The sequence below is a fragment of the Hippocampus comes genome, unplaced genomic scaffold, assembly GCF_001891065.2.
Source record: "Hippocampus comes isolate QL1 unplaced genomic scaffold, H_comes_QL1_v1.1 scaffold85, whole genome shotgun sequence".
Lineage (NCBI taxonomy): Eukaryota > Metazoa > Chordata > Actinopteri > Syngnathiformes > Syngnathidae > Hippocampus > Hippocampus comes.
In genome coordinates, this window is record NW_017805540.1 from 5,020,573 (window position 1) to 5,045,624 (window position 25,052).

Sequence of the window (25,052 nt, forward strand, 5' to 3'; positions counted from 1 at the left end):
AACACGCACCGCATTATAAGGCGTCCTGTCCATTTTGGAGAAAATTTAAGACTTTTAATGGCGCCTTATAGTTGTGAAAATACGGTACCCTGTTTACGTTTTCACACCTGCAACGTTCACATTTCAAAGTCCCGATTTCACGTAAATCATTTTCAATTTGCCAATTTTGCTTACAACGAACACCTTTTACAATGCTTTGGAACTCGGAGCATACATAACACGCACCGCATTATAAGGCGTCCTGTCCATTTTGGAGAAAATTTAAGACTTTTAATGGCGCCTTATAGTTGTGAAAATACGGTACCCTGTTTACGTTTTCACACCTGCAACGTTCACATTTCAAAGTCCCGATTTCACGTAAATCATTTTCAATTTGCCAATTTTGCTTACAACGAACACCTTTTACAATGTAAACTTCATTTATAACGACCAAATTTTTCCCACAAAATAGTAAAAAGTTCTTCGTGACAACAAACCGTGCAAAGCTAACTGCTGTCGCGACCTTGGTTATGAACAAAATGTGCAGCGCGGGATTCCCCTCTGTTGCTTAGCAACGCTACAGATCGACTCGTACATTGTTGTACCTCCGGAGGCATGGCGCGGTCTTGAGCACATGGTCTGAAAACATATGTGGTAAACGGAACCAAATCATCTCGTCTGTGAAGACTGAAATCGTCTCTCACTTTCGAAAGGGAGTTTTCCAGATTAAGCTTAGTCGAGACTACGAAGCTTAGCCGAGTCAACGATTTCGACAATCGACCATAGTGGCAACAAAATGGCAGAGTTCGAGGCCAACGGATTGAAAAATGATCGTAAACGGCTTTAGGGTGCGACACATCATAAACTGATGACAGTTGGCTTTGTCGGCGGCACGCGCAGTTTCCTATGGCGAGTAACATATGCTGAGTGAATGTTTTCAGAGATGAAGTAGGAACGCTACAATTGTTTGTTTCATGTCTTCTAAAATCATTTTTTTCTTCATATTGTGTACACGTATTTGTAATTGACATGTTTATACTGTATTACATGTTCATTTTTTTACATCTATAAATATTCATATTGTATGTTATACATTGTAAGTGGCAGCCATTTTACTGGAAATGGTTAAAATGAACTACCGTTATATCGTAGAGATTCGTTATGTCCCTCGAGGTATGTTGTAATGAGGTTCGACTGTATATAACATTTTGTCTTGTTGTTATTATCCTGTGTTATTGCTCTTAAGAATACCTGATGTGGAACAGAAAAAATAAGGACAGATGAATCTAGAAAAATTTACTTGCATCTCTGATGAACAAATATAGTAAAATGTCATTCAGTCGCACCATGCACATACAACTCTAGCCTTTGAATGCACCAGTGAGCCGGTTGGTGACTTGCTCCACAGGCTAATGCAGCAGTCTTTCTCGTCAGCAGCTGCGCCTCCTTGTCCAAAACCACAAAAAGATGGACCTAAACGCATGACATCCATTACAGAATGTCCAAAAAGAAAGTCCAAACCAGCCCAAATGTTCTCATCTTTCAACATTTCCCCTTGAGGTTCATTTAATTTGGATTTATTAGTCCAAACTGTTGCCATCATGATTAAACGTGTTAACTGTTAAGAGAGGCTTAAATCATCACTCGGTATTTATCAAACATCAACCAAAGGCATGACACCAGTCACCTAAGGCGTAGAAAAAAAAGTAGTGTGTTTCCGGTAACCTGACCGACTGAGAATTTCTACGTCGAAAAAAAACTTTACGGTCGGCATTTTTTTCAAACAACCCTCTACATTTTTGTGTAGAGGGTTTACATTGGTGCAAACTCTCGCGATATTCACGTTGAGCGCGTGCGTCGTTTGCCCTGTCGTCTGTCAACAACATTGAAACATGGCGGCGGCCACGATCTCCCGACGACAGTTTAAACCGCGTTTTCTGTGTTACAGTCGCATGCTCGCACCGTAATGTTAAGAAGGACGGCGCGCCCCGGCCCCCCGGATCTGGAGTGGGGAGAAAACTAAATAGGTGGTGGCGGCACCGGCCGCGGAGCGGCGGGTTCAACGTCTTCTTGTTTTATGTTTTATCGTTATTTTGTTTACATTTTTGATGGAAAAAAAAAAGATTAAAAAAAAAAAAAAACTTTGTCTGACCTACCGACCCTATGCTGAAATTTCATGTTACCGGAAACACACTATCTTTTTTTGTTTGGCCTAAGATCCAAGTCAAAATCTTTTGTACACATGAAGCTGGTAAAACTGGCTCCGACAACACTAATATGCGATAGCAGCTGTAAAAATAAATCAATAAATGAAAGCATAAGTATTAGAGCACTACAGTTGTGATCAAACCAAAAGCCAAATCCTTTCATCTTCTAATTCGGGCTGCACTGAGATCGACAGTTGGCTCCTCCCGAGATTTTTATGACATTTGTCATCTTTTTTTGTGTGTGCGCAAACTATTCGCCGTGGTATTCACGCGCAGCGACTCGCACCCACTTAACTCATCAACACTCCTCCTTGTCCCGCAGGCATCAAGCATGACGGAACGATGTGTGACACCTGCCGTCAGCAGCCCATCATTGGCATTCGCTGGAAATGTGCTGAGTGCACCAATTACGACCTCTGCACAACCTGTTACCATGGTGACAAACATCACTTGAGACACCGCTTCTACAGGATCACCACCCCGGGCAGTGAGAGGTTAGTTAAGATGACTGCTTAAATAAAACAAACAAACAAACAAACAAACAAAAAAAAAAGCAGACATTAGGTTTGGGTTACAATACAACGTGTTTCACTCTTTTATTTGGGTCTCTGTGTTTGTGAGATTTGAGAATCTTTTAAGTGCGCCCTTGCTCACAGGCAGACATAATCTATCTGAGTGCTCCCAGCCCCCAGTTGCCAGGCAACAAACTCACCTTGCTTAAATCTTTTTGCATGTTATATAAAGGCGGGGATTCACATATATGCTTCACCCGCCGTAGTGGAAACAGCGACGCTGGTCGACTTCCAAGTCGTTCTGATTTCAGAGCAGTGTTTACCCTCTGAAATAACTCAATGTCTGCATCATGTTGTTTCACTAGCCCTGTTCACACGGCACACATTTGGTCCGACGCTGCACCGAAATATTTTTTTGTGATATATTTTACACCGGAGCAAATTTTGTGGAGCGGTCACACGTGCAAAGCCGCTGAGCGTGACAGCTCCGGCGATGCGTCGGAGCAGTTCCACTTGCGGTCACACGTGCAGTTTCTGCTGCGGACCAAAACGACAGGAATGCGGAAGTAAAACAGGTTCGGGTCGGGCTTCTCTCTCGCGGACTTTTATTTATTTTTCTTTTAAGAAATATTATGGCGGACACTATTCTGTCCTTGTTCAGAATAGATCCACTTGTCGGCAGTCGTGGAATAAAGACGTGTTTACAGTCAATCGTGTGTGCTCCTTATGACTGCCACAATATATGTTTTAAAAAATGTATACTAAAACAATGTGCGGATACTAAACTAAGGAATACTTGTTTTAAAACAAACAATTTGGATAAAACAGAGAATGCGCTGTAATTTAATTGCGATTTAACTGCTAAACAGGAGCTCGGCCGGCCCGACCAGTGCGCACGTATGTTAATTTCGTTTAAACAATCCTATAGAAATAATTTCAGATATCTTTACCTATTTATTTGATTTGAATTATTCTATTTAAAGCCTAGTAAGCCGCAGGATTTCTCTGCGTAATTAAGCAAATGCACATCGAGATTTCTCTTTGTCTGGCCTCTTATTCTGTATGTCAGCGTTATTTCGTTGTGCAAATGCATTGATAATGTTCATAAAAATACCTAGATTATTTTAACCGTAAGAAATCTTGTGTTTTTTTCCTCCCAAAAATACTCACAAATAAAATATGAAATGTCGGGTTTGCTTCCGGCTCGGGCCTGCAAATGGGGCTCGGCTGACGTCACTGCTTTCTCGATCCTCTTCTTGATCGTGAGCGCTGTCTTCACCGCTTAAATCGCCGACACTTACCGGGAACGGGGGTGCAGCCAGGCTTCGTCTGTGTCGCTGGCCCCGTCGTCACTGTCGACCGGGATCGGATTCCGGGCATCTGGTAGCGTATAAGCTCTTTAGTGGAGCTACGCCGGAGCAAATGTGCACGTGTGAATGCTCGACTGGATTTGTTTCGGAGCTGCGTCGGACCAAACGTTGCCGTGTGAACGGGGCTACTGATTATTATGACATTTTGCTCTTTGCCATTATCATTGGCACTTATCTGAGGTGAAATCACATAAAACACAAATAATGCTGAAACTGAGCCGAAGTCTCACAAAACATGCTGACATGTTGCATGTTTATTTGTGGAAATAGGATATACTGTAAATAGTATTTTTCTTTCTTTGTTTTTTTTAAAGGCCTACCGCCCAACTGGCGAGTGGTACTTAGTTTTTTTTTTTTTTTTTTTTTAGTTGCCTCAAATTCTGTTCTAAACACACCAATGCTTCTTTTATATCAATCCTGCATCCCAACACAGACGAACACATGGCCCAACAGACGGCTGTCTTTTCAACCGGGTACGACTTCATCTCCCATCCCCGCCCCCTGAGACAGACGGTGCACACAGTGCACAATGGCTGAGGCAGTCACCCCCCGGAGATCACACTCGTCTGCCAACATGATAGTGGGGTGGGGGGCTGTATTATATTCTTTCAGTCCATTCTGAGCAGGGAGTCGTTCACGGTGTTGTACCACCACTGTCCAGCTGCCATAGGATGTTAGCAGTTGTATTTATTTACTTTTTGAAATGGCCACAAGTTTGTCTGCACGTGTTAAGGAAAAAGAGGCAAGTGAGTTGTGGAAACATTTTGCCAACACGGTCGACAGTCAGCGCAAGCACAAAGATACAACAATCAAGTCTGCAAAGCCGAATGGACCACAGGAGTCAACGTTCTGGCTAAACGTGTTGCTGAGCATTATTGTCAGAGTTGACAAGCTTGCAAATGTGATGCTTTTAAACGACTTACCTTGAAAGAGAAGTCTTAACGAGTGTGAATTATTTGGCGCCAAACTTGTGTACCACTGGTTGCATTTGATGAGGCAATTAACCAGTAGTGTTGTTTGTAGAAGAATTAGCCAACTATGCATCTGCTGAATGCCTTGCTCAGCTATCGGCTTGGACTTGGTATCAACCGATACTCAGAATCGATTGACTCAGCTTGGACTCAGGTGCAAAACAATGTGATTAGGACATCCCGAGTGAAAAGTGTATCATCATACTCAAGTCTCCCCTTTATGACTGTTGCCTGAAGATTTTTCACATGAAGTCCAAGTAAAGTTTGACACACTGACATGAGCCACATATCAGCATAGTATGCCATGCATTTTAAAATTGGTCCTATTCTGGGAAAACTTGATCAGAGACCCGAACTGAATGGGCTGTCTTTCTTGGTGTGGGCAGAGTGCTTCTGGAGTCGAGGCGCAAATCAAAGAAAATCACAGCCAGAGGCATTTTTACGGGTGGCCGGGTAGTGCGAGGAGTGGACTGGCAGTGGGAAGACCAGGATGGAGGCAATGGAAGGCGAGGAAAGGTAATGGCCAATAACAGGCCTCCAAAACACACATGACTCTACGTCAATGTCCTTGTCTACACAGTGAAACACATAACCATCTTTTTAAAGTGTGCATATGCCGAAAGTACCACTTTGTGCGTAGTTTTCATATGCGGAAGACTATGAAAACGTGTTGAGGAAGCCAACCATCCATCCATCCATTTTCCGATCCACTTTATCCTCACAAGGGTCGCAGCGGGTGCTGGAGCCGATCCCAGCCACCTTGAACCGGTTGCCAGCCAATCACAGAGCACACAGAGACGAACAACCATCCACACTCACACTCACACCTAGATTTACAATTTAGTGTTCTATCAGCCTGCCATGCATGTTTTTTTTTTCGAATGTGGGAGGAAACCGGAGTACCCGGAGAAAACCATGGGGAGAACATGCAAACTCCACACAGAAAGGCCGGAGCCGGGATCGAACCTATGACCTCTGAACTGTGAGGCCAACGCGCTAACCACTGGACCAGGCCGCCCGTTGAGGAAGCCATCCTTTTTATATTATGCATTGGTCTTAAATAATGATGCCTTTCATCTTACTGATTGATGATAATCCTGACTAATGCTACGCATAAACGTCATTCTGGAGTCATTCCGATGACAGATGGGGTTGCACTTGTTGTCCAGTATCTGTACTACATACTGACATTGACTCGGCTCCAGTCCCAAGCATAGAGGCCCTCTCGGCAATTTAATACTTCATTTTTCTGCCTTATTTAATGGTATATCTCATCACTATTTCATGATGCCGGCAGCGGTAATCGCGCTCCCTCCGAAAACCATTATGGCATCTCCTCATACTTAGATGTACTTCTAGTGTGGCCTAAATATTAACTAGACCCATTAATCAATTTCCTCTGTGAGGGACTGAAAATAAACAGGTTACTGAATTTACTTCGGATACATGTTTTAATGAATGAATGAATTTACTCTGGTGGCCTTCATCTCATGACACTTTCTCTACCTTATTGTAAGTCAAGTCCCACAATCCATCTGCATCCATCCATGACCTCGGATTTGGTCAGCTCTCAATCGCCAAAATTTACCATTGACATCAGTAAGGTTTGGAATAACACCTGTCAGCTTTTCAAACTTGTTCGAGCTCTGGAGGCAATGTTTTAACCTACTTGTTTGTTTTTTTTGCTACACCCCAAAATCTTCATTGGCCAAAAAATGATAAAGGTATTTAAAATAATCGTCTCAGAAATAAATACAATATAAATGATAAAACGACCAAACACCAGCAGAAGTTTATCCTAATTTAGTAGAGAGAGAGAGATGTGTGTGTGTTTGGAAATTGTGGGTGTTTTGTCCTCCGGGCCAAATAGGAAAAGATCCATCCAGACTATTATGGAAGCAAAGTTCAAAAGCCAGCATCTGTGATGGTATGGGACTGTGTTAGTGCTAATGATGTGGCAAACCTAGACATCTGTGAAAGCACAATTCATGCTTAAAGGTACATACAAGTTTTGCTGCCATCCAAGCAACGTCTTTTACATGGACGGCCCTGTTTAATTCGACAAGACAATGCCAAACCACATTATGGGAATGGGGAAGAATTCCACCTCCAAAGCTTCAACGATTAGTGGCCTCAATTCCCAAACGTTTATTGAATATTGTTAAAAGAAAAGCCTGATGTAACACAGTGGTAAACATGACCCTGTCTCAGCTTTTGGGAAGGTGTTGCAGCCATTTAAAAAATTGTTGTTGTTGTTTTCTTTTTCTAAAAACAGTCAAGTTTATCAGTTTAAACATCAAATAACTTGTCTTTGTTGTATATTCATTTAAATTGAGGTTGAACATGATTTGCAAATCTTTGTAGTGGTACCTTAACTTACGAACGTCTCTTCATATGAAATTTTCAAGTTACGAAACGCCTCAACAGAAAAATATTGCCTCTTGTTACGAAAGAAATTTCAAGATAAGAAAGGTAAAAATACAGTATGGGCTGCTACTCTCAGCTCAGTTTCCTGAACGCAACATACTTACAGCTGCTCTGCCAACTGGCTATTACCGAGCATCACCTTGGCATCCCATTGACTAAGAGGGACCCCTACTGCGTCTGTCTATGTGTGTAAATAGATAGATAAATAGATAGATATGTGTCTATACAGCGTCCTCGTCATTTGCCCCTCGTGCCATGAGGTGTTCCGATAGTTTTACGTAAAAGTAAATCACCCAGAGAAAGTGTTCACCAATCCGGCGATCGCACACTATGCTGATGCTGATGTTTGCCTTGGACATTTTCGAAGGATTGTTAAAAGCCGACAAAAGCACGTCCTTGGATCAGTTCTTTACAAATGCCAGGCAAAAACCACTTCTGAGAGAGAACATAAACTAAAAAGGGAAAAAACGATGAGGATTCAGTTAAAAGTTAAATGACCGTTATTTTGATTCTTCACTCTATTTTTTGATTTTTACATTATGAACAACTCTCATTTATTGTGCAATAATCTAATTGTAACATGTATTTGTTACATATTTTGAATGATGCATTTTTATGCTTTTGGAAACATTTATGTCTGAATTTTGGGGAGTGGGGCTTGGAACGGATTCGGGCATTTACATGGAGAACGCATCTCTACTGACAAAATTTTTCTAGTTCAGAAATTTCTTCCAGAACCAATTAACTTCGTAAGTAGAGGTAGCACTGTATTCTGTTTTTTTTTTGTTTTTTTTTAATGTTTAACACAACGTCCCAACTTCATTGGAATTGGGTTTGTAATACTCTATGAATGACAAGCCACAAGCATATCGTCCCCCTGTTATGTTTATTTTTTCTCCCCAAAAAATCTTCATACATTTTAAGTTGTGAAGAAAATTTATGCATCTGTCCATTATCAGAGAGTCACAGGCATGTTGCAACCTTTCCCAGTTGCCTTTAGCAAGTGGTTGTCAAGCAGTCGCAAGTTACACATAGACGCACAACCATTCACACTCACAATCATTAATAAGAAAAGTACAAAAGTATGGGCAAACTTTTTATTGTATTCCTTTTTGCATTTTGCTGTTTGTCAGGGCGACTCCGTGTACCTCCAAGAACATCTCTTTTCAGGAAAATAAAGGCATGTTTGTTCAACCATTAACAATATAGTACCTCTTCAAAGAGAGCAAGCCATTTTCAACATTTTAGTTTGGTCAATAATTTGTCAAAATAGCATTTCGATGTTGACTGACCAATATTATAGATTTGTGACAAAATTAAAAATTGTGGCATAAGGGATTTCAGCCCAATGTGAAAAATGTTTTTAAACATTATTATTAATAAGTTAGACCCACATCATAGCAAAAGGGTAAAGTTAGTTTTTCGAGGGGTTTTTTTTTTTTTTTTTTTTAGTAATTCAATCACATTCTTCTTCTTTAAGCACCACATACTCACACATAATTAATCCTCTGATGTTTACTGAACTGAAGTCTATTGCGGTGAACATTACAACAGTACAGTAATGAGTACATTCAATAGTTACACTTCCCCTTTTCCTCAACAGGTGACCGAGATTCAAGACTGGAGCGCCGCCAGCCCTCATAGTGCTGCCTACGTGCTATGGGACAATGGGGCCAAGAACCTGTACCGTGTCGGTTTTGAGGGAATGGTGAGTGCGCGTGCGTGCGCGCACGCGCGCACACACACACGCACACGAGCGGTGTCCTTCAATACATCAGCTGTCAGGTGGCTTTTGTGTTTGACCATAGGGTGGAGGCTCTTATTGTCCCTCCAAGGGCTTTGTGAGAGCCACAGTGGGCTCTGCCCTCCCCCTTTGTTTGCACAAGCAGCTGGAGGTGGACCCATCTGCATGATAAAGGCAATCTGCTTTTTAAGAAGGGGTGATCGTGAACATGGAGGTCAACTTAAAGAAGTGGAATGTGGATGCATCGACACACGCGTCTCTGATAAAAAGCACGCTTCTGCACATTGGTTAAATTTGGCTTTGTTTCGTGAAAGAAGCCAATCAGGTTTTGCAGTTGCATAACGGATTTGTCCTTTTCTTATTCTAATGTAGTCGAACCTCTAAAGTTGAACACAATCTACTCCAGTTACAAGTACGGGCTAATTCTTTCCAGGGCGAAACTATCTCCATCGTTAGTTCACCTTAAACTTCTTAACTGTGTAGAACTGAGTTAACTGAAAATGAAAATGAAATAATACAGCAATCTTAATGGGACGTAAGGATGGAAAGTTGAACATAATTATAAAAGTATTTTCACTTAGGCCTAATTTCACTTCCATTGACAGCTTTTTTCCTTTGTGTGCAGCATAACTGCTAAATGTTGCTCCACCATGTTTGCTTTGAACTCTGGGTTCCACTCATTGAACTGAGTCTGCAAACCTCAGAGGCCAATTGGGTTGAAATGCTTTTCACATTTCTTTAATGTAAGCAGGACCCAACCCATAAATACCATCAGCAGAATTTTAAAATGTGTTCTCCAGCGCAGTTTTTAGCACAGTGTAAACTATGCTCAGTGTTCTGAATGAGTTGCAACTGTTTGAGAATCTTTTAAGGGACTCAAGTCCAAAGACCATCACAATAATAAAGTCTACTGAAGACAAAAAACGAATGTTTCCCTTGCTCTGCTTGGACCAAGCAACCCCCATCAAGGATATGTTTTTTCAGCTAGTAAAAGCCAGTTTTAGTATTTGTGTGATATTATGGCTGAAAGTCAGATCTGAATCAATCAGCACCCCAAGGGTTCGCACTTGTTTTTTGGCTTTTAAAGACAGCGACTGCAAGTGTTTACTAACAGCAATCCTCTTTTCTCTGTTGTCAACAATAGTCACCTGGTTTTGTTTTGGTTTAGTTGAACAACATTTTGTGACACAACACCTTAATCGAATTGATCTGATTTGGGGACATTGGTAGATATAGCTGCATATCATCTGCATAGCCCTGATAACAGGCATTTGCCTTCTAAAGATTTTAACCCAAGGGTAGCATATGCAGGCTGAACAAAAGGGGACTAAGGACCGACCCGTGGACTCCACGTCATGGCCATTCATTCAGATTCAAAAGTTCCAATGTTCACAAATTAACTCCTTGCCTGTAAGTGGGGTCAAAACCATTTCAAAAAAGTTAAGTGTTGTCTGTATTGACAGGAAGATATAAAATACTAAATTTTAACAGTCATGACGGTGCTTCATGTCGCAGTTTGTGCCTTGCTTTTCTTAAAGATAGGTGTAAAAACAAGTTAACGGGTGTTCAAAAAAATGCTATGGTAACAAAAGCAATTGGATACTGCTGGAGCTTTACTGTATAGCTTTTGAATGCCGCTTTTTCAAGCAATTTCGAACAGTATTCCTAACTTCACTTACCTCTTTTGGAATCGCAAGGGAGGCACACAAAAGCCGAAGAAAAAGTAAAACACAGTCCTTTCTTGCTGAACTGATGTTCTAAACTTGAAACATTTGCAACTTTCGAGGCATATTTTGTTTCAATATATCTAAAATAAAGGCTCTCTTAACACAATCATAAGATAAAAATGTGTCCCATTTAGAGATAAGATCTGTCCTAAAAAATCGAGCCCGACCCGACCGGGCCCGAGAGTATTAAAGCCCGACCCGGCCCGAGCCCGATCACTTAGCTTGATTTGCAGGCCCGAGCCCGAAGCAAACCCGACATTTCATATTTTATTTGTGAGTATTTTTGGTCGACATTCACATAAACACGCCCCCTACTGTATGCCTGCTGGCCGGGTGAGAAGCATGGTCCTAGTGTCCGCCACAATATTTATTTAAAAAAAAAAAAAGTCAGCGAGAGAGAAGCCCGACCCGAACCCGAACAAACGATTGACATTTTAGTTCGGGTCGGGTCGGGTTCGCGCGTCCCGATCTTACCTCTAGTCCCATTGGCTTGATAGATAGGGATGTTCTCATGGTAGGAATGTGTCTTCCCTTGATCTCTGGCCCACATCCACATTGTCCCACAGCGTATTGCTTTGCTCTATCTCTCATCTCCTCGCCATTTTGCTGAAATTGTTGCTCTCTGCAAGCGCACTCTTGCAGCAGCAGCACCTTAAGTGGCTGTATTCTGTGTTTTTATTATTCATGCTTGTGCCTCCCCCACGGGCCAGTGACTTATGGAGCCTTTGCTTCTTTTCTCTCTCAGTCGGACCTGAAATGTGTTCAGGATGCCAAAGGAGGTTCCTTTTACAGAGACCACTGTCCTGTGTTGGGTAAGTAAGCCAGCTGGCCTTGTTTTGTGACATGATTAGGCCATTTCTCACCTGTTGCTGTGCTGCAGCAAATCCAAGGGCAAAGAAACGTTCTGATGTAGTTAAGCACATATGACCACTAGGTGGAAGCACCACCTTGCTGTCTGGTTTCAGCAGTTTCCCAGGGTTTTTTTTTTTCTCTCTCTAATGCCATGCTGGCCTAAATTATATGACCTTGAAGTTAAATGGTGCCATTCATGTGTGTAATATTTCTGTTCATGTAGTAAATATTTCATGTACTGTATTGTTTTTGGCGGCATGTAGTTTATGGTTTATAGCTATGTCACCCCAAGTTGTAGATAAATTGGTATTCTGATGTGATTATAGTGATTGAAAATATATTTTTTGAGAAATAGGTTGGATTTTCTTTTGTGTGTCTCTTAGGTGAGCAAAATGGCAACAGGAACCCCGGCGGTCTTCAGATCGGGGACTTGGTCAACATCGATTTAGACCTGGAGATTGTCCAGTCGCTGCAGCATGGCCACGGTGGCTGGACCGATGGCATGTTTGAGACCCTCACCACCACCGGTACAGTGTGCGGCATCGACGAAGATCACGACATCGTGGTGCAGTATCCCAGCGGGAACAGGTGAGTGCTCAGGTTCTGTTACTCAAAGTGAAATCAAACGGAATGGGTCAGTGAATCAAGTATATTTTCCTGTCCACAGGTGGACGTTCAACCCCGCTGTGCTCACAAAAGCCAACGTGGTGCGCAGCGGTGAAGTGGCCGCTGGAGCGGAAGGAGGCACTTCCCAGTTCCTAGTGGGCGACCTGGTTCAGATTTGCTACGACATCGACCGCATCAAGCAGCTCCAAAAAGGTCACGGGGAGTGGGCCGAGGCCATGTTGCCTGTAAGTCTTTTGGCTGATGCGGGGAAATGCGTGCTGATTTTTAACTTCTTAATCCAGGGATGGGTAACTTAAAGGCTGGAGGGGGCCACAATTTTTCATCAATGCCAGTGGGCAGCAAACCAACATTCAGTACATTTTTTGCATTTTTTTTTTCTTGATGTATTTTGTCTGTGGTGATATTACAACTTCAAACTACAGTTGACTCCTGCACACTCACTCGATTCTCAAATTTTTATTTTTTCAAGATTTTTAAATATTTTGCTTTGTTTCTTTTTTCACCCTTTTATCTGGATTTTTTTATTGCCATTAACCTCATTCTTTTGTGGGAAACTTAACTTGAATAATTAACAGCGTCATTTGAAGAATTTGGGGTGGTTGTAAAAACAATAGTGTAAAAAGTTTTGTGGTCCCGAGGGCTGCCAGTTGCCCATCCCTGTCTTAAAATGTAAGAGAAGCCCCTCTAAAAATAACTGTGCGGTCTCCTCGAAGTAATCAACAAAACACACCACATGCATAATGACGGTGAGAAAGAGAGTGTAGTAGATGAACAAGAAACGAGGCTTACTGTTAGCTTTTCTGGGAATTGCATTGTGGTGACAAACTCATGTCTTTGTTTTTCCTCCGAGAGCAAATTTCCCATTGTGGGACTAATATACAGTAGATGATCTTTTCCTTACTGACTTGACATAATACAAACACTCAACACAACCAGTTACAGTAATTTTCTTTGTTTCCGGCAACAGCACAAGCTTCCAAATTAGTTATCGTTCTGTTTAACGTCACAATCTTGGAGTCTGCGGCTTGGCTCAGTTACACACGAGGTTTTGCAGTCAGAAATATTGAACAGTTTAAATGTTTACGATTACCCCCTACTGTTATTTAAACGGATTAGGGAGGGAGAATCTTAACCTACTGCACACCACAGGATAATCACGCAAGATAATCTTTGAGATACAATTGGGCCATCGATCACTTTGAGCAGAAAGGGGCAAAATGCTGAACCTAGGCCTGATTATTGGTACTTTTGTACATACCAGTGTGGATGCCTCTTAGAAATCAAGAAACACTATTTCCTTAAACAATGACAAAGGAAAATGTGGATGTTGTCAGTTTTGAATAATTAACTTTTGAAGGTCAAAGACCAGCTCAGCATTTCAAGAACCCCCCCCCCCACACACACACACACACACACACATTTTAAAACAATTTCCTGGTGTATTAGTAAATTGCCTGACATTCTTCATCAGAATACACAAAGGATAGAGATTTATAGCAACCTTGTGACTTGGTTGTTGAAATCGCTCATCATTGTGCAATGCCCTTACCAGCTGAATCCATTTTAATATTTTTCTTTTTCATGCATTTTGGTTTGGCCACACTGGAAATCGCAGTTTTCGAGAAAATTTACAGTTTGCCCCATGCTACAACTTCAAGATGCTACCTGTCTCTCTCTGAGCCTGAGCAGTCATTGTTATTGATGACTAGCACAAAAAACTTGACAAACTTCAAAATGTCTCCTCTAATCTTGGATTGAGACATTCACAAATGAGTACCTTCCAAAGTTGTCATGTGTCCCTTTCTTTATAACCCCCGTCTTATTTTTATAGTGATACTTTATTCTGTTATTTGTCAAGTTTTATTTTTGCGCGCAAGCTTTCTTTCATTTTCATGCCTCCCACCCTTATTTTTACATGATCTTACCAGTCCTTCTCTCATGTATGTATATATGTATCGTATTTTCCGCACTAAGAGGCGCACTGGATTATGAGGCGCACCTTCAATGAATGGCCTAATTTTTTTCATATATTGGATGCACTGTATTATAAGATGCAATCTATAATGCATCCACTAAATAGAACTACGCGTTCTTCCTTTGACTCAAGAGGCATTCATGACCGCCTCGGAAAAACATAAATTAATAATTCCTTCATTGAAACTACAAAAATTGAAAATAATGCATCAAAACAGAAAATCAAGCGAGGAAATCACAAAATAAAGTCTATAGCCCCCCTCCAGAATTGATTTTGGCATTTCCTTGAGCATAGCTCCAACAGAACAATCAGATGTCAATAAAATGTAGGAGACTTGACTGTCTCAGAAGTGGTTGTTATTTATTACTTTGTTGTGTACTGTATTCACAAACGAGGAAAAATAAGTTCTGTAGGGGGGGCTATAGAATTTATTTTGTGATTTCCTCACTTGATTTTCTGTTTTGATGCATTATTTTCAATTTTCGTAGTTTCATTGAAGGACTCGTTCATTTCTGTTTTTCGGAGGCGGTCATGAACGCCTCTCGAGTCGAACGGAAAAAGAGAAGGCACGGAGACGAACAAATGCGTACCTGTATTTGTTGAGACTGTGAAAACCATTAATAAAGTGTGTGTTTTAAAAAAACAACACCACAGCTCTCCTTTTTTCGGAGCTGCAACAAAAACTTTAATAAAGCAGTGACACAGTTCAGTGAACCAACAGCAAGTTATAACATTGTAAGCATGTCTACAGCAAGGGGCCATCTTGGGGGTCGATATACAGTATTACCGTAATGACCATACGCAAGGCGCACCGGATTTTAAGGCATGCTCTGAGCTTCTAAGAAAATGGAAGACTTTTCGGTGCGCCTTGTAGTGCGGAAAATACGGTATGTATGTATGTATATATGTACATATCTCATAGCCATTACACAACTATTTTAATGAGTTTTGTTGCACATCAACAGACTCTGGGGAAAGTGGGCCGGGTGCAGCAGATCTACTCTGACAGCGACCTGAAGGTGGAGGTGTGTGGGACATCGTGGACCTACAATCCTGCTGCGGTCACCAAGATCGCTCCCTCGGGCTCCGCCGTTAGCAATGCCTCTGGAGGTTCGTTCCAGCGTCGCCTTGCGCCAACACTTTGACACCATGAATCTTTATGATGTTCCCCACCTCTTTGCTTGTCCAGAGCGACTCTCCCAGCTGTTGAAGAAACTGTTCGAGACACAGGAGTCAGGCGACATCAACGAGGAGCTGGTCAAGGCAGCCGCCAATGGAGATCTAGCCAAGGTCGAAGACATTTTGAAGAGACCCGATGTTGACGTAAGTGCACATATTGTCTTTGTCCAAAGGGCTTCTGCAGAAACTGAATGCTTGCACTTTGGGAGCCCCCCCACCCAATGCTCATTATATTTCTCAATAATAACCACGAGGCATTTCATTTTGCTACAACTGGCTTGTGCATTTTAATGTGTCAAGGTTTAACTTGCAGCCTCAGGCTTAGATATCATGTCTTCTTGAAATAACAATTTCATTGTGGAAAAATACTATTCTTTTAGTGTTTAAAAAATATCAGTCATCCCGATCGTTAGCCTTTGGACTGAGGTCGGCAGTGCGTTGGGGGAGGCACAGCTGGCTGCTGAAGGTCAAAAGTTTATGGTATCTGAATTTGAGGCTGAACTTTTTTTTTCACTCGGAGGTGCAGAGAATGAATAAGACAAGGACCCAGCTGGACTTTGGAGGCTGTTTTCTTTATTTTCACTTTTCACATTGAGGACACCACGGATAGAATGTTAACTCCAGACTACTCTATCTAATGCATGTCAGCAATATTTCACCTCCTGAAGTTGTCTTATAACCAGGATGAAATGTTAAATGCCAGTGACTTCATGATTTCTTCCTTCTCTTTCTTCTCATATGGAAAATGAGTCCCGCTCATGTCTGTGTATTAGCTGGAATTACTGCTACGCTTTGAACTTTAGACCTGTTTTTCGCATCCGGTTGTAGTATCAGAGGTGGCATGTTTTGAAACCTGATGCACACTACTCCCACTCTGTTGGGTCTTCTAAAGTAAAGAGCCACAACAAAAAAAAAAAATCTTGAATTGAATGATCTTTTTATTTCTGGTAAGTTGTTATTTTAGTTTTTTGTTTGGTTATTTATTCATCATTGCCCTTTGCTCTGGATAAAGCAAAGCACCTTTGTACAGCATCCAACTGTTAACCACAGCCCCCTTTACACTGCTTATAAAAGCCAACATTTTTCGGTTGGACAAAACCAAGCAAAGAGGGATGTTATTGCTACTGTCAGAAAATGCACACAGTGGCACAGCATCGCAGAATCAGACAGACAGGCCCCTTTTCACAGTCTTAAAAGATAATAATTTCCCAACTTGAACTGGTCTGTGTAAGTGGCACTGACAACTTGGGGATGAATTCAACTCAAAGGTGAATGGAAGGACGGACGGATGGATGGATGTTAGTACCATTATTAAATAACCATCTAATTATTTGATTATGTGATGATTCTGTGTCCCTGTGTGAAAGCACACACCATTGTTCCAATATCCTGCTTTGTTGGTGTTGTGTAAAAGTCAAAGGCGCTGAAATGCTCCGACGCTGTTCGAAAAGCTGCTTGTGATTGTCTCCCAAACTATCCTGACTACGTCACGCTGTTATCGCAGTGTATTGGCGTCGAACGTCTCCAAGAAAATGGCTGAGATCCTTCCACTTCTGTGTCCTTCTCAATCTGAGAAACATGAAGCGCACTGGTGTGCACTGCAGCACAAGCCAGATTGGTAGACGCATGCGTGCGTGTGTGCGAAGCCCGACTCAGCCCGCAAGCCAAAGGAACCTCCTGTTTGACTCACAGAAGCAGCCTACGACTTTTGCTGGTTACATTTTGTTTTCACTGTTGACTTAACTCAGAGAGACATAACTGTGTGTGTGTGTGTGTGTGTGTGTGTGTGTGTGTGTGTGTGTGTGTGTGTGTGTGTGTGTGTGTGTGTGTGTGTGTGTGTGTGTGTGTGTGTGTGTGTGTGTGTGTGTGTGTGTGTGTGTGTGTGTGTGTGTGTGTGTGTGTGTGTGTGTGTGTGTGTGTGTGTGTGTGTGTGTGTGTGTGTGTGTGTGTTAAAAGCTGGTCCTTTGCCCTACTGCCTTTAATTGGAATTATTTGTTCAAAGCTGAGCACACAAAGCATGACCGTGATCTGCCTGCCAGGGCAAGCAAGGGGTGCCTCCAGACTCTACAATGAGTCCACATGAATATTTATTTACACTCGTTCAGTTTTTAGCTGTGTGCTCATGAAGCATGGCTACAAGTGCAAACTCTAGCCAGGTTGTAAAACATGGCATTTTTGCATGTTATTCTGTATAAATGTCGCTAACATGGAATAAGAGTTAAAGTCATGCACGCCCTTATTTGGTGGGTGGAATGATACTTGTCTAAGGGAATTCTGGAGACCGGTGTGAAGTTTAATAACTGATACAGAGGATTCTTGGTTAACCACTGAGGCTTCCAAGAGTGAAACATACTTCCTTGTTCTAGCAGATAGTATCTTCTTCAGCTACTGACTGCTCAGTTAACAGTGAAGTACTTAAATTGCTTGAGGGCTCATTGCAGCCTTGCTGATGTCTTTGTTTGTTTCAGGTGAACGGACAGTGTGCCGGACACACTGCGATGCAGGCAGCCAGTCAGAACGGTCACGTGGACGTTCTCAAGCTTCTGCTGAAACACAACGTTGATCTCGAGGCAGAGGTTGGGATCACTAAGGATTTGTTTTCTTGCTCTCCTCAAGCTACACGGCAACTTACTGCTGGTGTTTTATTGCACTCAGGACAAAGATGGGGATCGGGCGGTGCACCATGCAGCCTTCGGTGATGAGGGCTCAGTCATTGAGGTGTTGCAGCGGGGCGGGGCCGATTTAAACGCCAGGAACAAGCGCAGGCAGACACCATTGCACATAGCTGTCAACAAGGGACACCTGCAGGTGGTCAAAACGTTGCTGGAATTTGGTTGCCACCCCAGCCTCCAGGTATCCGTCAGCACCGTTTAATAGCTTTCATAATTCTCATTACATCTTCATCTTAAAGGGCACATGTTAGGAACAGTTTTGCTATTTAAAAATTCCCAGGTGTTGTGACCCAATAAACACCCACAATTTACCGGGGAGAGGGATGGAGCCCTGCCACGAATAGTAGAAACCCTTGAGTTGTTGACGTCCCACAAATGTGTGTAATTGCCTCCATCGTTTTAAACCTTAAATATACCAAAATGATTCCAAAACTTTAATATGACTTCAAATTCATCTTAAAATATTACCCTTAAAATAAAATGCTTACAGATGAGTGATCAGACTGATTCCACATTAGTGGAGCAAAAAAAGTCCTCATCTGGCAAAGACTAAGCTTAGTTTTCTGTCACAGCCCAGGCAAAACTTAGCTAACATACAAAAATCTTACTTTCAGTACATGTATCACTTCAACATTCTTCTCTGACACCAATAACTGCTTTCACATTGAGCCCAGGCTTTGGCGCCATCTTATGGCGACATATTTGGCATTACAGGCAGAACCGAAAACGCACATGGGCAGTGGCTTGTTGTACATTCTACACCCCATTGTCTCAGCCTCGCAGAACTTGGCCTGTTACTCCAGAGACCTGTTTGTATTGTAAGCTATGTCCCCTATAACGTAACCTTTCTCATCCAGGACTCTGAGGGCGACACACCCTTGCACGACGCCATCAGCAAGAAGCGGGACGACATGCTTTCTGTGCTGCTGGAGGCGGGCGCCGACGTCACCATCACCAACAACAACGGCTTCAACGCCTTGCACCATGCCGCTCTGCGAGGAAACCCCAGGTACAAGACTCCGCTACCAATGTTTGGATGCCGCGCGGAAGGGGCAAGCAAGCAAATCATCCCGTGTCACATTCTTACTTTGATTTGATTCTTTTTTTATTCTTATTTTTTGAGGCTCCAATTACACAAAGCGGGAAGCCTCATACGTTTCTTGTGTTCACAAATGAAACACTGAGATAAATAACAGAGGTCGGAAAAGCAATTACCTCTGGGATCCTTTTTGATTTGATTCAGTATTGCTGACAAAGCCTTTAATTGGAATTGAACACCGAGTGCTCTGTGTGCATTTCTCATCGCAACGGGTTTGATTTCAGAGGACACTCTAACAGTGGAACTTACATAATTGAACGCCGGTTTCTTCCAAGTTGCCCTCATTTCAAACCACCATAGGGGATAACGTGTTGTCACCAATGACACCTTATTAACTCTAGAGGGAGTGTTTTAAGTACCAAAGGCAGAAGAAAGAGCACTTAGACATTGGAGGTTCCACCGTTCTTCTTGTGCTGCGTCGCATCTGTTTTTTGGGCTTCCATCTGACGTCACTGTCATTCCCCAATGGGGGTATGCTCTGGTTCCATCTTCTTAACAGACCGTGTGTTCTAATGTTGTGCTTGAGGCCTAAAGCATCTCTTCCAGGCATTAGCAGTTGTCCTTGGCCATAGCTATTTCTGTGTCCTGCGCTTTGGCTTTTTTTGTTTGTTTGATTGTTTTGTTCTTAAACTCACAAGTGCATTCAGTGGACCCCCGTCGTTATCAGGTTTATAATCTGGAGTTCTTGATGGCCACTATTGGTCCACAATTGAAGTTCTTGCTGCATGGATGAGTGTGTTTGCAGTGCCCCGCTAAATAACATTCCCTTCTTTCTTTCTTGGCATAATTTTAATTGACGTAACTGCAGAACGTCTGACTCAAGCCAACAGAATAGATTGTCACCACTCTCTTTTCCCTTAGTGTCGAATTCATCAACTCCGCACCTAAAAACAAATCTAAAAAAACATTGCCCATTAAAGTTAAAAGTATGGAGAGTTTAATCCTGATTGTAAAAAAGATGCTTAAAGCTAGTGGCTTTGTTTTTCTGTCCTTAAAAAAAAATACTCCAATAAAAAATGAAGTAGATGAATTGGTAAGGGGTGCTACTAGGGTGCCATCATGCTGCATTTATTTGCAATTGCTTTGGTGGCGTCCGTATTCCAACAACTTTTAATTTTGTGTACTTTTCTAGCCTGTCCAGATGTGTTGTGATGAGGTGCTGATAAATCACTCACTATGCCTCTTTCCTCACTGGAAAGCAATTCGATGCACTTCCCTTCCAGCCTTAAAAAAGTGTATTTATTTAAAGAAAGTCTAATGCTGGCAGAGGTGCACTTGAAATTGCTTGCTTGCATAAAGTGTAAACAGTTTGTTGTGGTTTATGTTTGTACAGCAGGATTCTGATTGTTTGGTGAGGGGTGGGGGTTCCACTGGAGCACTCTCTGCACTTGGAAATGAAAAATGCTGGAGTGCAGCATGACTGTGTCATGGCCCTTTTGTGTGCGTGTGTGTATGTGTGTGCGCACGCACGTGCGCGCGTGTGTGTGTGTTTGTTTGTTGTCCACTTGCTTTAATACATTTGCTGTACCCCGCTCACCTCACAGACAAGAAGATACACGTCCTCTTATATCGGTTGACCATTTACTTTTATTTCACGCTTCAGCTCACGTTGCAGCTCCTCCAATATCAGTGGGCCTGGCTGGCCACAAGTCCGAAAGCTCTCTAAAATCTCTCCCTCCTGGCTCAGGTTAAACTACCCACCTGGTGTGCTTTTTCCTGGTGAAGGCGGTTGTTTCAGTTGAATGCTTATTTTTATAAAAAGTTCCCTTGATGTTTTTGTTGGTGCAAAAAGTGCTTGGAGATTGCTCCGTGATATGAGGCCCTTTAGATGATGGATATGTAAGAGAGCTCTGGCGTGCGCAGATTAAACAATTGTAATCTATCCCCTCCACAGAAATACTTCAAAATAGCTGCAACAGAGTCTTTTATACAATACACAGTGAAATAACAGACATAATGTAGTATCCCACATTTATTAGCTGATGGAAAATTGATGTGTCGATTTCACCCCCCCCCCCAGTGTCATCAATGTCGTTCGTCTATGCGGAACAGCGATCAGTCATTTTGCCTTACCGTCCAATTTTTCTTAATATAAATAAATAATTTGCTCCAGAGTCCAACTGTAAACGTTTATTAACTGTAAAGACAGCATTTTAAATCAGGTTTTGCAAAATAATTGCAGACTGCAACAAGTGCAGTCATGTGGGAGTTCGCCTTCATTTAAATCAACGGCGAAACGGGTCAGCACATGCCAATTAATCTACACTCAAGGTTTATTAATATCTCTTTAACCGAAAATGAATGAATTTATTACCTTCTTGTCATAGCCCAGGATCTGTGTCACTTTGTTCAATTGTAAATGAAAAATACTCAATACTTTAAGTAAATAAATCAATCTGGTACGATATGTGTTTAATATGCATCAGGCACATGGACCCACAGTGTAAATCCAGCCGAAGACACCGAAGAACTCTAAAAATAAATTGATATGGAAAAAATCCAAAAGCAAAATGCAAGCACATTGTCAATGATTTCTTACTGAACTGTCAAGTGAGAGATGATTTTTGCAGAGATGCAACTAATTATTATTTCAATAATCGTTCAATCTATCATTTTGTTGATTAATTGATGAATTGCATTTCAAAGACATCTTTACATTTCCATCTGCTTCTTTAAAAACAGGACATTATTTCAAATTGACAAATGGCAAACGGCAAATGGAGTACACTCATATAGGACCCGTTACCCCAACGTCACCCAGATCCCCCCCCCCCCACCAACCTTTGACGCCTCTTTTTCAAGATGGCTGTCACTTGCGCCCGCCTCTTCCCGCCGTCGTTCAGGAGGGTCTTTGAGTCCAGGAGGGTCTTTGAGTCCTTTGCGCTGCTCAAGGTGTTTTTCTCCTTCTTCTTGTACATGAAAACAAACATTCTGCAGCTCGTTACCATGTTGACGTGTCCTTGCACAAGATACTGAACCGTAATTTGCTCCCAGTGGACCTAGCAGTGCCTTGCAGCCTCCCATTGGTGTATGATTGTGTGTGTGAATGGGTGCATAAATGAAAAATAATTCAGTTTCTGGTTTGGGCCATGACATGAAAGAAAATAGGTAAAAATGCTGGTCATTGTTTTGTAAAATAAAAGAAACACCGTATTTTCCACACTATAGGGCGCACCAAAAAGTCTTCCATTTTCTTAAAAGCTCACCGAGCGCCTTAAAATCCGGTACGTCTTTTGTGTGGTCATTACTGTAATACGTCGACTCCAAGATGGCTCCTTCCTGGAGACATGCTTCCAATGTTATAACTTGCTGTTGGTTCAGTGAATTGTGTCGCTGCTTTATTAAATAAGTATGTGTTGCAGCTCCGAAAAAAGGAGAGCTGTGGTGTTAATTTTTCTAAAACAGTCTCAACAAATACAGGTACGTCTTTGTCTGTCTCCGTGCCTTCTTCCGTTCGACTCGAGAGGCGTTCAAGACCGCCTCCGAAAAACCCCAACTAATGATTACTTCAATGAAACTACAAAAATTGAAAATAATACGTCAAAACTGAAAAGCAAGCGAGGATCACAAAATAAATTCTATAGCCCCCCCCTACAGAATTTATATTGTGATTTCATCATTTGTGAATACACAACAGAGGAATAAATAACTGTGACTGACATCTTGTTGTGTTATTTTGACTTCAAGATGGCGCCGCGAGAGTAGCTGCCTTTCCAGCAGCTCCTATTTATTTTGTTTTTCTACTTCTTCCTCCCATAACTTTGCTGCTGTGAAGTGGGAATTTCTCCATTGTGAGACTATTAAAGGTTTTCTTATCTTATCGTACTGTTGGAGCTACGATAAAGGAAATGCCAATGCGTTTTTCGGAGGCGGTCATGAACGCCTCTCGAGTTGACCGGAAGAAAAGAAGGGAAGGAGACGGACAAAGACACACCTGAGTTTGTTGAAAAAATGAAAGCTGTGGTTGTGGTTTTATTATTTTTTTAAACGCAGACTTTATTAATGGTTTTCAAAGTCTCAGCAAGTACAGGGACTGTACGTCTTTGTCCGTCTCCGTGCTTTCTTCCATTCCACTCGAGAGGCGTTCATGGCCTCCTACGAAAAACGTAAATGAATGATTACTTCAATGAAACTACGAAGAAAATCAAGCGAGGAAATCGCAAAATAAATTCTGTAGGGGGGATATAGAATTTATTTGGTGATTTCCTCGCTTGATTTTCTGTTTTGATGCATTATTTTCAATTTTCGTAGTTTCATTTAAGTACAGTAATAGTTAATTTACATTTTTCAGAGGCGGGCATGAACGGCTCTCAAGTTGAACGGACGCCTCTCGAGTTGAATGGAAGGAGTGTAGCACCATCTAGTGGACACATTGTAGATTGCGCCTTTTAATGCAAAGCGTCTAATATATGAAAAAAAATTGCAAAATAGCCATTCATTGAAGGTGCGCCTCATAATCCAGTGCGTCTTCGTGAGGAAAATACGGTAGTTGTATTTGGATTCTTCACAAAGATAATCAGTCTGCTCTCATAAAGGACTACAAATAGGGTAATATTTACTCTTGAGAAGTGGAAATTCCTCGCATTGGAACAATTTTAAATAAAAGATCCAAATGTTTTATAAAATGATCAAAAATCGATTATTTGGCGATTCATCGATTGTTTGTTGTACCTTGACCTTTATTGTGTGTTGTTGTAGGGCTTTTGTGGTTCAATTACAAATTGTTGGACCAAATTATTTGTCTGTTTTAGCTACGTAGGTCACAGGCTTTTATTTGATTTGACAAATACGCTGCGACCATGTACTGTAGTTTCTTCCTTGTCCGTCCTGACACAGCGTGTTGCTGTCATGTTTTACAATTGCCAGTAATCAGAAGGGAAATATATACTGGATATGTCGCAGTTATGTGTTTTTGGACAGCAGACCTCACTCCACCTAGTGTGTTTAGAGCCATCTCAGCCTGGCTCATCTCTGTGTCTTTTCCCCCCCGGGCTGCTGGTAGCTCGTACCTGCTCGAAAACTGTAAACAGTTTACAGATTAATAGCCCACGACTCATAAACGTTGGGATGCTTGGGGAGGCGGGGGGGAGGGTCGCTCTGTACCATTTGAAGGCGTCACCTCCCTGTAATGCTTGTGCTCGCACTGTAACGTTCACCATTTCTTATAATATGGCGATGCACATACAGTAGGCTCGACCACATATGGTAATTCCTCTGCTCCCTCTGTGGGAGCGAATGGCTATCAAGTTAGCGCCGTGATGGCTGTGTAATAACAAGGATGACAAACTGAAACAGGTGTTGTGTGATGGTGTTTGGATTTGTCAGCTTCCCTTTTGTACATTTTACAATAGGCCAGCCTGATAATGGCAAACATAACTGCAATGCTGATTGGCTAAATTCAGGAGGGAAAAGAATCATCGGAAATAATGTAAAGTGCATCAGTTTGTTCGGGCTCAAATTACTGCTATCATAACACATGGCACAGAATTACCAAAAAAAAACAAAAAAAACTCACCTTTGGATGGACACTAATGGGGAGTGAACATGAAAGCGAATGATGCCACCTACTGGTAGATTTATCAGTCCCATGCTGCAATGCTTTCCATTTCTGCATCCATTGTTGTCGTGACACTAGTTCTCTTTGCCTCCAAAGATCCATATTTGAAATTGAAACCTCATGTATGTAAAAAAAAAAAAAAAAAAAAAAAAAA

The 25,052-nt window shown here is 41.9% G+C and overlaps 1 protein-coding gene across 4 annotated transcripts in view; it reads left to right on the top strand.

Annotated features, from left to right (window-relative positions):
- Positions 1–25,052, top strand: part of mib1 (MIB E3 ubiquitin protein ligase 1) — an 87,415-nt gene that overhangs the window by 5,517 nt on the left and 56,846 nt on the right. For all 4 annotated transcript variants that reach the window (XM_019879004.1, XM_019879003.1, XM_019879005.1 and 1 more), the window contains exons 2-12: positions 2,509–2,680; positions 5,426–5,555; positions 9,070–9,174; positions 11,683–11,749; positions 12,173–12,377; positions 12,457–12,640; positions 15,357–15,501; positions 15,581–15,714; positions 18,039–18,146; positions 18,226–18,423; positions 19,100–19,251. In XM_019879004.1, the coding sequence (XP_019734563.1) occupies positions 2,509–2,680; positions 5,426–5,555; positions 9,070–9,174; positions 11,683–11,749; positions 12,173–12,377; positions 12,457–12,640; positions 15,357–15,501; positions 15,581–15,714; positions 18,039–18,146; positions 18,226–18,423; positions 19,100–19,251 (1,600 nt within the window). The remainder of the gene's footprint in view (positions 1–2,508; positions 2,681–5,425; positions 5,556–9,069; positions 9,175–11,682; positions 11,750–12,172; positions 12,378–12,456; positions 12,641–15,356; positions 15,502–15,580; positions 15,715–18,038; positions 18,147–18,225; positions 18,424–19,099; positions 19,252–25,052) is intronic.